Source organism: Chiroxiphia lanceolata, chromosome 20 (assembly GCF_009829145.1).
Source record: "Chiroxiphia lanceolata isolate bChiLan1 chromosome 20, bChiLan1.pri, whole genome shotgun sequence".
Lineage (NCBI taxonomy): Eukaryota > Metazoa > Chordata > Aves > Passeriformes > Pipridae > Chiroxiphia > Chiroxiphia lanceolata.
The window spans coordinates 7,273,025-7,286,302 of NC_045656.1; the positions used below are offsets into that span (position 1 = coordinate 7,273,025).

The following is a 13,278-nucleotide window of genomic DNA, read 5'->3' on the forward strand; positions in this document are numbered from 1 at the left end:
AAACTTTAAAATTTTTATTCAACAATTTACATCACTTATTGTCTGTCTTAACGTATTCGATCTACACAAATTTCTTCTTTTTTTCCTGATAAAATAATAAAATTTGGATAAATTTTGAAGACCTGTTGGTGCAGAATAAACAAAATTTCAGGTTTTTTTTTTTTCCTTTTTTTTCTTTTTTTAAACATTTAGTGTGAATTATGACATCATTGGTAAAGATACATCATGCCATTACAGCTCATGGACATTACCTATCCTTACAGTCCGTGACATCACCCACACCAGCGCAAGGGGCTGCGCCAGACACAGCTACAGCAGGTTTTACACTAACTCCTCTAGCCACCCTCTCACCACCAGGAAAACGCCTACGCTTTTCCAGCTGGGCACACAGAGTGCATTAACCTAATCAGAAATCACCAGGGAGGGAGAAGGAAACAAAGACTACCTTTACCGATCGGTGTGGTCGCACACTACAACATCGACACCAAAGAGGGGCTGCCCCTCTCTGCAGGTCAGAGGTAATTCAGCTTCTGAGCACGTAGAGCACAACCCCTCGCAGCGATTTTAATACAAACCAGGAACAAAATGAGAACTTATCGACGGGGAAGGGGGGGCAGGAGAGGAGACGCCCCAGCGGCTCCGCCTGCAGGGATCTCTCCGGCCCCAGCTCGCAGTCGAAGCACGCGGTTGTTTCGCGCCGCCCTTAACACTGAAATATTCAGGGAAGGGGGAGAGAGGGGCATCCATCCCCCCAGTAAACAAGTCGAGGACCTTCAGAGGCTAGGAAGCCGCTGAAGGTGTGTAAGTACACGTGTGATGGTAGATAGAAAAGCAGCCCTGTTCTGTATGAAAAAAAGCTGTCAAGTTAGTACAAATTTCTGCCACGGCGAAGGGAACAGGAGGAGAAAGCTCTCAGGGCCCTTCTCCCGTCACCAAATCCTGACTCTCCCGCACACAGGCTCTGGGCTAAGCAACATGTTTCCAAAGGTGGTACCTGCAACCCAACGCATGAAAACAAAACCAAAATAAAGCTCTCAGCCCCAAGGCCGAAGGGAGCCCACCCTTTGCTCCAGCCCTGCAGCAGGATAGTGAGGAAGGCTGTCCCTCCCGCCTCACAGTGGGAATACACAGCAGTAGCGTTCCTCTTGGTTTATTCTGTCATTAGAAGCCTCAAGTTTGCCCACACCACCAGCCTGCAGCGCAGTGGACTGGTCTCCACTCCCTCCCCAAAGCTGCTTTGCGTGGGGCTGAGCCCGCACTCCCTGTCCCCGTGGGGACACCGGTGGGTACCACACCACACTCTCACCAGAAACAAGAAGGGCACCGGTTCATCCGACAGTACAAAGTGTATCTGAAACACAAGCCAGCACACCCCGCTCCCTCCGATTCAATTACTAAAGTAGGCTCTTTAAAATAAAAAAATAATATATATATTTATATAGCTATACAGAGAGATACAGAGAAAGCAAAGGGGGGAGAGAGAGAGAGAGGCTACTAAAATAATCAAGAAGTGCCAGTTTTCTGCTATAGCTGTCAGCAAAGAACTGTCACCTTACATCATACCCTCCAAGATGGTGAAGAGAATGCAGGCAATGACAGCACAGGAATGCAAAAGAGGGCAGATAAGTCACTTCTGGTAATGAGACACAAATTAAACTTTCAAAACATGTGCATAGCTTTATTCATCTGCTTCAAACTAACCTTTTCACGGAGCTTCAGCGAAACTCGAGTGTGCAAAATGCATTTCTAAAAAATAATGCAAGCAAGCTTTCACATTTACTGTGGCAGAAGTACAGAAAGACTCGGACAGAATCACACGCTGGGGCGGGAGATGGAGAACCCAGAATTGCACAGCTTGGAGTTCTGAGTCACTGACTGCAAACACAAGCATTTCGATTTCGCGAACTTTAAGCAAGCTGTGTTTACTTCTCCTTTACAAAAAAACTCAAAACCCCCACAGGAACAAGAGCCACAACCTGGTAGGGAATAAATCCCTTGGATAATGGGATCCTGGTGCCGCAGAGAGGCTTGAACTCCAGCAAAGCCGGTTCCAGACCTTGGCTTGTTTTGGCTCTGCAGGCAAACCATGGCAATGCTGATTTTTGTCCACAGGAGAAGAGCGAAGCAGCTCCTCTTTCTCTCCCTCCCACTCGCCTCCAAAGTCACAGGTGCCACCCCACAGGACATCATCCCAAAACTCTAAGACAGCCACTAACACAGGCTGGATTCCAGGTCTCATTTCGATCCAGAGGGTCACCAGGACACTAAGGAACCTGTTGATGGGGCACGGCCATCGTGCTGCCGGCGGGAGCCCAGCCCTTCCAGCCACGTCCCCCCAGCTCACACACCACCAAATCTCTTCAGAAAGACTAAGCACACATGCAAGGCACATTGAGTCAGATGTACACACACACACGGGTGTGTAAAAGAGCAAACGCTGGCCAAAAAAATAAAAAATTGATGCTGAACAAAGTACTTAAACAGGCAGAGAGCTCTGGCCTATGTATTTATAGACTATTTTCCAGGCAGTTGTAATCCCCAGGTGTTTTTCCTACACGACTTTAGACCTTCCTTACTCTTCCCTCACTTTTATTTTCCTAAAGGATCTTCTATAAATAATCAAGTAAATTCCCTTTTTTTCCCCTTCAGTAAACTCCTCCTTCAGGGTACACATCCCCCACTGTGGTCCAGGTGTGACCCATGCTAAGAAGAGGTTGTGGACCTGCCTGTGCCCCACAGCAGTGCCTTGATGCAGCGAGACCTCCCTCCACTACTCCCTAAGCCTTTTGCTGACAGGTTTTGGCTGGGTGGATGGCTTCACTTTGCTTTTTTCTTGGAAAACATCCGATCCCAAGTGCTCTCCAGCACCCAAGGGCAGCTGGAAAAGGAACTGGGGGTGCAGACAGGATGGAGGCCACGCAATCTTTAATACTGCTGGTTAACTTCACATTGAGATAAAGCATTCAAAAGATCTTTTTGTAGAGATGAGCAATTTCCTTCCAAAGATAAATTCAAATAGAAAACAAATATATTAAAACCAGAGACGAGACAAGAGCTGACTGAGATTTTTCTACCTTACAAGCTACTCAGGCACCTTTCCCGCACCACCAGCCACGGAGGAAGGAGAAGTTGAAAACCTCAGGGATTTGCACTACCCTTCCAATAGCAGCTTGAGAAAAGGAAGGAGGGGGGGGTAAAAAAAAAAAACCAAAAAAAAACCGAACCAAAAAAATGCACAGTGTTCTCTCAAGTTAAAAGAGTTCTCCTTTGCTTGCGTTTGCATAGAAATTCCCGTAGGTCAGCACCAAGATCAGGTACACACACCCCTGTCCTACACCCCCGCTCCCCCAGGTCCGACGCTCCCCGCAGTCAGTGGCTGTGTTACAGGAGGGTTCAACTATCCGCAGAGGAACTACATGGTCATGTTAAAAAAAAAACACAAAACAAAACACAAAAACGAAAACAAAAGTGCATCACACATTCTTGATTTTCAGGGTTATACTTATAGCAGCAGCAGCATTAATCCGAGACAATGAACAGTTGTAGATTCGTTCTTAAAATGCAGCAACACTCAATGAAATGTCTTCGGGGAAGGGCATAAGAGGGTCCTTCTCAAAAGGATAAAAAATGAAAATTAGACTATTCAATGTGGACAAAAAGGAGATACAACAAAAATTAAAGACACAATCTTATTTACATTAAAAAAAACCCCAAACATTCTTGTTAAAATATCTTTACAACACCTAAGCAAAAAAATATGTATTTTAAGAATAAAGCAGAAACTCCTAAAGCAGTATCCATTTTTGGAACCCTTATTTAGCACCTGAGGAAAGACCATATGGAAAGCAGACAGGTTGGGTTTTTTTGTTGGTTTTTTGTTTTTTAAGAAAACTGTAAGTTGTCTTTTTACTAAACAGAAGTTCGCAGTACATGAGTTTCATACCACAGAAAGAAATGAGCAATTTTTTTTGTTGTTGTTTTCTTTTTAAAGATACTCTACTCATTAATAAGGCTGTAGAAAAGGGACACTGCTATCTTACAAAATGGCTTTAGAGCTCTGGACACGTTATATGAAGCTTTCTCATTAACAGTCAAGACAAATCCAGCTCAGCATCCCCCAGTGAGGGCACAGGCAGGACTCCTGCTCCTGTCCTGGGACAGGGAGCAGGCTCATGCCCTGGACGTGAGGCCACCACAGGGTTCTTGTATCTCCCCAGACATCCACGGCTCTGCAATGCCACTTTTGAGGATCTCAGATAGGACAGAGGCAGCCAGCCTGACCCTTGGGTGTAACATGCACTGGGCAAACCTCTAAAGCTCTGTAATCCCTGGGAGGCAGCACATCCACAGTGCACACCGAGATCTCCTCCTTCCCACCAGCCCAGGTTCCTGCTTCCCAACTGCTTGCACTAGGGCTTTTCCACATGGAAAAATGCTCTGGTGGTGGCCAAAGCTAAAATTACTCTGGCTTTTTCGGCTATTCCACGACACCAGCCCTTCTCCTGCCTTCTGCACCACTGTGAAAATGTGTAGAAGCTTTAAATTGAGTGAATCCTTGCTCTCTTTCCTCCTGACCTCGACCATCTCCCTTGTAAACAGCCTCTGTAACGAAAACAAATCACAACGGATGGACGGAAGAAAAATCTTCTAGGGATGAGAGGATAAGACTCCTGAAAGCGTGGGACACCATAGCAATTTACTGAAGATGCTGAATCAAGATCAAAAACAATGCACAGGAAAACCACCAGCAGCTCTGAAACATGGCTGTGAATGCCATTGTTCCCAGATGTCCCCAGGGTCACCCACTGGCCACTTGGGAAAGGATGTGATGGTGCTACAGTAACACTCTCCTGAAGGTGGAAGCACTAATTACAAGCACAACTGGGAGGACAACTTTCATCTCTCTTTCTTTCTTTCTTTTTCCTAGCAGGAAGCAATTTTCCTTTCCCTTTAGTTGGCTGGTTCACCCATCACCGCTCCCAGCCACCGAACAGCCGGTGGACTTGCAACCTAATGAGAACTGGGGTTTCTTTCCACATTTTGAAGAAGGTCACAGCAGCTACCGAAGGCAAACAGTGGGATTTAATGGTTCTGAAAGGTTTGAAGAAGGTTAGTGGCAGAATCCATGCCCTGGAGTTACCCACTGGTCAAAGAGAAAAGAGACTTCTAACAGGTTTCACAGAGGATCATGGTGGGTTTAAACCAAAACCAAACTCCAACCAAATCTTGAAAGAAAACACACTGCCAATCTACCAGATGGGTGAAGTGGGAGAGAGCAGAGGCTGAAGGCCCCAAACCACTGTCACCAGGAACAGAGAGCAATTTTTAAATTACCTCTTGGAGCAGATGAAATGCCCCCTGATCCACCAAAGAGCATGCAGATTCTGAGCTGGATCTGGCTGGCACTTCAGCCTCTGTTACACAAGACCCTGTACAGGAAATGCCCAGAAGAACCTGCTGGTGGAGGAGGAATGGTTGGGAATGACCAGAGGAGAAAGGAGACAGCCCCTGTCCTCACAGGAATCCTCACTCCAGTAAACACACAGCTTGCCAAGGAAACTCACAACAGGAACAGAAATGAGAGAGAATCCTTAACCTGAATTAGTATCTTCATAGCTAATAAAAAAATAGGTCATGATCTCACCCTTAGTGCCACTTTCCAATACTACACATACTTAGGGGGGTTTTGTTTTAAAACTTACTTTACTCAGTGTAATGAAAACAATGGCACAAATAAATACACGCTCGCTCTCCTTACACATCAGATGCTCACATGCACCGCCGGCTCCTCGCCCCCGCAGACACCCTCGGGTGCAGACCCAGGACAGGAGGCTGCTGCTCCCCTTCCCAGGCTGTATTTGGTTTATGCTACAGTACTAATACTCTGAGTCAAACAAAAACAAAACATGAGACTTATCGGTAACACCTTATCGTTATTTCAATGTGCTAAATTAGTCACAGCTCAATTTCAGGTTTTTTTCTTTTTTCTTTTTTTTTTTTTAATAAGTTTACACAAAAATAATCAGAAAACAGATTAAATCTTAAGATATTTTTAATAAGTGCTCAGTTAAGAATTGTGTGAGGACTTGGGGAGGACTGCAGACAGCACAGGGCGAGTTACACGACAGCACGAGGAAGTTCATTCCACGGTCCTGCCTGGCTCTAGGCAATAGTCTATCCCAGAAATCCTGGGGAGCCGGAGCTACAGGAGCTGAGAGAGAGGAATTCCTAACTGCTTAGCGCTGAGCACACACCATGGGGCTCATGGAGACAGAAGGACAGACATCTGAACAGAGGATGGTCAAAAATACAGCAGGGAAGGTGCTGCCGGGGGTGTTTCTGGATGGGTCCCGCCGGCGAGGGGCCACACAGCGAGGCAAAGCCACAGGGATGAGGATCAGGGATAAACCAACCCAACCCATCGCTTGAACCATGTTTCTCTCAGCATTTCTTTTGCTAGTTAAATGAAAGACTGGACTAGGTCAAGATGAGAGTCCTCCAATATTCAGCAAGACTCAGATCGTTCTAAAGGCGCAGGGTCCTCAGCACCAGTTAGTGCTGCTCAGTTCCTGCATCCCCCCGGCCCCCAGTGCAGATCTGGGATAGGAGTACAGGACAGCACAGACCCCAGGGAAGCAAAACAGGGTATTTTTGTAATTTTTTTCTTTTTTTTTTGTTTTTTTTTTTTAATGGAACCTAGCCCTTAAGGCGACAAGTGACTACACAAGGCAAATAAATACACAGCAGAGCCTTAAAGCCAGTAAAACAAACTGGAAACTTTGCTACTAGCCTTCAACTTTTTGAAAATAATAATAAAAAGGAAAAAGAACACTTCTTCCACCTTAATATTCCCAGTCCCCCCCATCCAGTTTGTTCAACACTTTAAAGCTCAGGAATGCCCCAGCTCTTCGGCGGTGGAGCCGGAGGCAATTCCGACTTTTGGCAAGCAGTTGGGAGACTCGACAGAATTAAAATAGGGATGTCGGAGGACTAGATGTCGGGCACATCTGTAAACATGTTATACATCTCAAAGTTACACACACCTGTAAAGGTGGTACAGTTTATAGGTGAAACAGAACTATTTGCGACTGGCCAACCACACTTTCTGAACCTGGACTGATACAATACATGATGACTATATAGTATCACACTCAGTATTATACTATATAGTGGTTGATACATCAAATGGAGTAGGCAATCCATAGTCATACCTTTAAAACTAAGCGTGGCAGAAAGCTAAGCGTCTTACACAAGGTACAGAACTCAGTTTCATCGTCCCACCATGAACCCAAGTGTCTCATTCAGGAACAATCTTATTAAAAGTATAAAAACAATTAAATAAACACATGCTACATACTCCTAATTAACAAAACAAAACAAAACAAAACAAAAAAGCAGATCATAGAATCATTGAATATGCTGAGTTGGAAAAGACCCATCAGGACCAGTGATTCCAACTCCTGGCCCTGCACAGGACAGTCCAACAATCCCACCATGTGCCCGAGAGCGTTGTCCAGATGTTTCCTGAACTCAGACAGGTTTGGTGCTGTGATCACTTCCCTGGGGAGCCTGTTCCAGTCCTCAACCACCCTCTGGGTGAAAAACCTTCTTTTGATATCCATCCTAAACCTCCCCTGACTCAGCTTCAGGCCCTCTCCTTGGGTCCTGTCACTGGTAACAAGAGTGAAGAGATCAGTACTTGCCCTTCTTCTGCCTCTATGAGGAGAGCAAAGACCACAGTGAGCTTTTCCCCTGTGTCCTCCAGGCTGAACAAACCAAGTGATCACAGCTGCTCCTCATATGGCTTCCCCTCCAGACCCTTCCCCATCCTCAGGGCCTCCTTTGGATGCTCTCTAACAACTTAATATCTTTTTTATATTGTGGTGCCCAAAACTGTCCCCAGGGCTCAAGGTGAGGCTGCCCCAGGGCAGAGCAGAGCGGGACAACCCCCTCCCTCACCGGGCCAGCAATGCTGGGCCTGATGCCCCCCAGGACACAGTTGGCCCTCCTGGCTGCCAGGGCACTGCTGACTCATGGCCAACTGGCCATGGACCAGCACCCCCAGGTCCCTTTCCACAGTGCTGCTTTCCAGCATCTCATTCCCCAGTCTAGACACACAGCCAGGGTTGCCTCGTCCCAGGTGCAGAATTCAGCACTTGCCTTTGCTAAACTCCATATAGTTGGTGACTGCCCATCTCTCTGATTTATCCAGGTCTCTCTGCAGGGCCTCTGCGCCCTTAGGAGGTGACAGATCCTCCCACTTTAGTGTGGTCAGCAAACTCACTTAGTATCCCTTCGAGTCCTGTGTCCAGGTTGTTAATGAAGACTTTGGAGAGAGCTGGGCCAAGGATGGAGCCCTGTGGAACCCCACTAGTGACTGGACACCAACCTGATGGATAAATCTAAGCACAAGGGGTATGCAAAAGTTTTGGGTTTATCTGCTTCCTGTAATGCCCCACAGGGTCCAGACTAATTTTAGGACACACCAACTGCTGCTGACCTTGATAACCAGGAGCCAGGATTTGGCCACAGACACCCACAATGAGCACTGGGCATGTGTGGAGCTGGGGCTGGTCAGCAAACCCATTTCTGCCTTATTCACTTCTCCCTCTTACACTGGACCCTGTGACCTTCCCATCTTTTAAAAAAAACCCAGAAAAACTACCCAATCCCCAGATGATTTGGACACTCGACACAAGCTGCAATGGGACAGAGTGGGTTACACAGCTGGAGCCTGCACTCTGCTCAGCCTTCCCTACCACTGCTAGGAAGCCTTCCTTTCCCTGGGATTTTTTTTTTAATTATTTTTTAAATTATTATTTTCATTCCTAAGTCCTCCATTTTTTTGTAATAAAATATATTTTTATTAAGAGATAATTAGAAGCAGAGCCCGGAAATACACAGACTGCATTAAAATATAAAAGAGCATTTCCAAGGGGCAGGAAGCCCAGCCATTGGCGTTCTATGGACAAATTGAAAAGGATTCAAATTCCCATTTTTCTTTTTTTTTTTCTTTTTTTTTTTTTTTTAAACTTTTTTCTTTTTTTTGTTATTTTGAATTTTTTTTTTTTTAAGAGAAAAAAATAATTCAAGAAGGATGAAAGTTAGCAGAACTCAATTCCTCTTCAGTTTTCCATTGAAAATGGGAAAAAAATCCAGCACATTTAGTGTTAGGAGACAGACAGAGCAAATATGAAGCACCTACAGTTGAAAGCAGAAGATACTTTTTTTTTGTCTTTTTTTTTTTTTTTTCTTGCTCCCAGTAATACAATGGCATTAAACTGTGGGAACAGCAGGGGGTTTTGTTGTGGGTTTGGTTTTTTTTCCCCATATTAAATGCCTAAACAGATTGCTTATTTTTCCACGTTGTCTTTTAAAATGAAATAACTCTTCAGTTGCAATAGTCCAATGTGTAACAGGAGCCAGGTCAACTGTGTGACTTCACCATGCATCCTAGAACTGCAGTATTACCATCTTTCCCTCAGCAGAACGAGCCGGTTTAGACAATATCCCCCGCATAGGATTGCTGCTTTACTCCTGGCAAAACATGCGGCTTATAATTCTCTGGAAAAAAAAAGAAACTCTGCAAACTTCAAGGCGTTTCTCCAGCATTCAATGGAAAACAAACCAGAGAAAAAAAAAAAAAAAAGAACCTAAATGGGGGAGGTGAAAGGGAAAGGGGAGATGAAGGATGGTGAATCATCCTGATTTCCCTGTGATTAGTGTGTCACTACAGTCACAGAACAAGAAACAGAAACCTTGTCAAGTGGAAATGCCTCTCCAGTGGGTTGCTGTTGCCCATGTAGACGACAGCAGGAACTTTGAAACCGGGCTTGTAATTGAGTCTGTATTCCTTAATCACTTGCATTCACTCTTTAAACAAAAACAAAACAAAACAAAAATGAAAAAAAAAAAATCTATTCAGTACCGGAGATTAAATAATCACGTGTGTAGTCTCGTTGAAATAAATTTTCAGATTCCTTAAGAAGTCTAATTACTTTCAGTTGCCACTTTTAAATAACTATATATATATTTGTATATATTATCCTGTGATTCTAGTTATGGTTCCTCTGCTGCACTGAAGATTTAGAAGGAGCATAAAAGCCTTTTTGTCCCCCACGAACAGCACAAATGCTGCAGAAAGGTTATAACAGGCAGTCTTGTCTTGCTACCTTCATTGATCCGGGCGATCCATGGCTTCATCATAAGTGATTATCCTTTTGGGATCTGGAAAGAAAGCAGAATTCTAAGTTTTTGACAAGCTGAAGATAAACACAAGAGATCTGCGTGGTACTTGTACCTTAACAGACTTTTCCTTTGGACCCCCCTCCTGCCAACGCACCCCAAGCCTGGGCTGGCTCCCCCAGAGCAGCACATGAGTCTCCATATGCAGCTCTTCCCACACAGAATCTCTTCTCAGGTGATTTGTGGGGATACACCAGAATAAAAGTTATTACTGGATGTGACACCCAGCACCAGAAATAGAAAGCAATTTTGTATACGCATAGGGAAGAGTCATTAAATCTAATTCTGGTTTTATTGCTCTTGTAGAGACTCTGCTTCTCTCTGAACACCCCACCATTATGGCACAGCTTACTGTCCTGAATTTCAGTGACATGAAACACAGATAAATCCAGACTACAAACTGCAGGCACTGAAGAACTAAACTAGGCATCTCCAGACACGCAGACAATCCACTCTCATTCATCCCCCATCCCAACAGACAGAGCAGGACAGTGCAATTTGGTTTATTTATTCTTTCCAACACCCTTACCTTGCTTCTGCAAATTCCAAACCGCTTCCATTTCTGTGAAGGCAAAAGGAGAAGACCACTGTTATTATGCAGATTGATGTTACCATTAGAGACAACTTTAAACACACTTTAATTTCCCAACACGGCTGCGGCTGTGCCAAGGCTTTCAGAGTCCACCCCATCCAGTCCAGCAGCACAGCCCCAGCCCATCCTGAATTTGACATGAATAATCCAGCAACAAAAGGCAAAGGGATGGCTGTAACATGGTCTTAAGGGTCAGAGGGCCAAGATGAGCATCAGAAATGTCACCACTGTTCCCCAGTCCTACAAATCACAATTTGACTTCAGGCTTTACTAATCTGACTCCAACGCTGCTTCGTGTGTTACAGCCTCGACAAGGAGTCTGAAGAGATGATTTTTACGAGTTGATGTTTACTGTGTGTGAAACCAGAACCGCAGGACACGGCAAGTTTCACATGGCTCACAGTGTGCATGTGCTGAAGCACACCAGGCAAGGACTGCTGTGCCAACATCACTGCAAAGCTGCTGCCAACACACCACCCGAGAGCAAGGTGTGATGCTCTCAGACACCCGGCTGCCTGCTTGGCTTGAGGTTCTTTCCCCAGTTTACCTCTACAACATGTTTGCAGGCTGAATACAAATCCTCCCCAGTTCTCCCTGAAAAAGCATATGCTTTAGTTTACCTCAGAAATAAAAAAGTTAAATGCTCTTTTCATCCACACTGAGAAACAGAAGGCTCTTCCCTTTAAAATGTCCCACAAATCAAGTCACATCTTTAGAGATCCATTCAAAATAACCTCATTTAGCCACTACGGAGATGGAATTTTGTGAGCTAGAATATTTATGAAGACACACTAACTGTACCCTGCGTCCAAGTTTAAGAGACAAAATTTTTAAAAAAGGAGCATTTAGTAGGAACACGACCTGCAAGAACCACCTTTCAAGTCTCCCTTCTGCCACAAAGGAGGGTGACAGGACCTTGGTGGGGGTTGGAACAGAGAATAGCACGGGATTATCAGGCTACAGGGGATGTGCAGTAAAGCACAAAACAAGGCAATAAGTGAACTATCCGGCATGGGAAAGGAAGAAGAAAAAGCCCTACAAAACTCATGGCCTCAGCACGATGTGTGCCAAGTGTCACCTCCATCAATCGCGTCCCTTTTCCAACCCTTCATCTGTCCTTTGTCCTCTACAATCTCCAGCTCCCCAGGGCAGGAAATTGCATGCAAATAAATATTGCCAGCCCTCCCTGCACAATTAAGCCTTTTGTAGGGAAGGTCCCGGCAAAATTTTACGAGGTCTGTTATTTTTGCGTCACGACAACAACGGCAACATTTTGCACTTTCGGGGGGGGGGGGGAGGGAACCTTAAGTGCTTTGGGAATAGTAGGCAGCCTCTAACACCCCCAGGGATATAAGCAGCCTGGTGAGGGACTGCCTCCCTCATCTGCCAGATGCAGATTCCCCCGAAGTAAAATGAACCAGCTACTAAAATTACCTCCCGCAGAGCAAGTTTTCCATTCAGCGCAGTTAGATGCATCATTTCCTAACAGCTAAAGAGCATCTCCTGTTTTAACAGCTTTCCCCAAAGGCTGGGGACAGAAAACTACTCTCGAGTTGTTGGTTGCTCCACATTAGAGCAATGTTTGAGCATCAAATACAAGGCAGAGCTGAAGCATTGCCCCACTACTGTATCCCACGTATAGATCACACCTTCTTGTGCTGTTCATTTGGTTGTAACTTCCCTGGACACCACAAGGATGTGAACTGCTTGTATTAAGACATGTCTGACAACAAGACAGATGGTGAGATACTATTAAGGACACACCAAAAAACTTTTAAGTTGTTAAAATTCTGTTTAGATAAAAAAACTAACAAACCAACAACTAAACTCTCCAACCTTCTCAGATTCAAATTTTCTTTCTCCTTCTTCAGAAAAAGAGGGTGTTGTAGAGTGTCCTGTAAATCCCAGATACCTGGACACACTGGCTGGCAGATGCTCAACCTCATAAAGCTACAAAATCAAAGACCATGGGGAAACAATGCAGTAACAGCTCTTGCTGAATATCATCTGCCATCAGCAGAGCAAGGTGCTCCCTTTCACCTGTCCAGCAGCACAGGGACACAGGATAGTACAGGTTGAGCACACTGACCAACTGAAACAACTTGACAGAGGAAAAAAAATAAGACTTAGGTTAACTGCAATGCCAAACTAGGGAAAAAAAAGGGTTTTCTTCCATCTTAAAATAAAATTTAATGATTTATTCTGCTTTACTTGGTAATACACTAACGTGTGTTTTCCTCCCAGTTCCAGGCTATGGTCACCTACAACTGACACAAGGTGCTGTGACAAGTGCCATGGCCACTGTCACAGAGGTTGGACTGACCTGGGGGACAGGCAGCTCAGCAGAGCCACCACTGCCCAATGCCTGGGTCCAGCCAAGCAGAGCAGTGAGCTCAGGGATGCAGGGTGGAATAAAAGACAATACCCATGAGCTGGGCATG

The 13,278-nt window shown here is 45.1% G+C and overlaps 1 protein-coding gene across 3 annotated transcripts in view; it reads right to left on the minus strand.

Annotated features, from left to right (window-relative positions):
- The window catches only part of NUFIP2 (nuclear FMR1 interacting protein 2), a 23,317-nt gene continuing 10,039 nt past the window's right edge, over nt 1-13,278 (minus strand). Inside the window, exons 3-5 of one of the 3 annotated variants that reach the window (XM_032707441.1) lie at nt 10,775-10,807; nt 10,173-10,227; nt 1-9,564 (exon numbers count right to left, since the gene is read on the minus strand). In XM_032707441.1, the coding sequence (XP_032563332.1) occupies nt 10,175-10,227; nt 10,775-10,807 (86 nt within the window). In that variant the 3' untranslated portion in view covers nt 1-9,564; nt 10,173-10,174. Of the gene's footprint in view, nt 10,228-10,774; nt 10,808-13,278 lie in introns of all 3 variants that reach the window. The other 2 variants (XM_032707440.1, XM_032707439.1) reach the window with 2 other exon arrangements.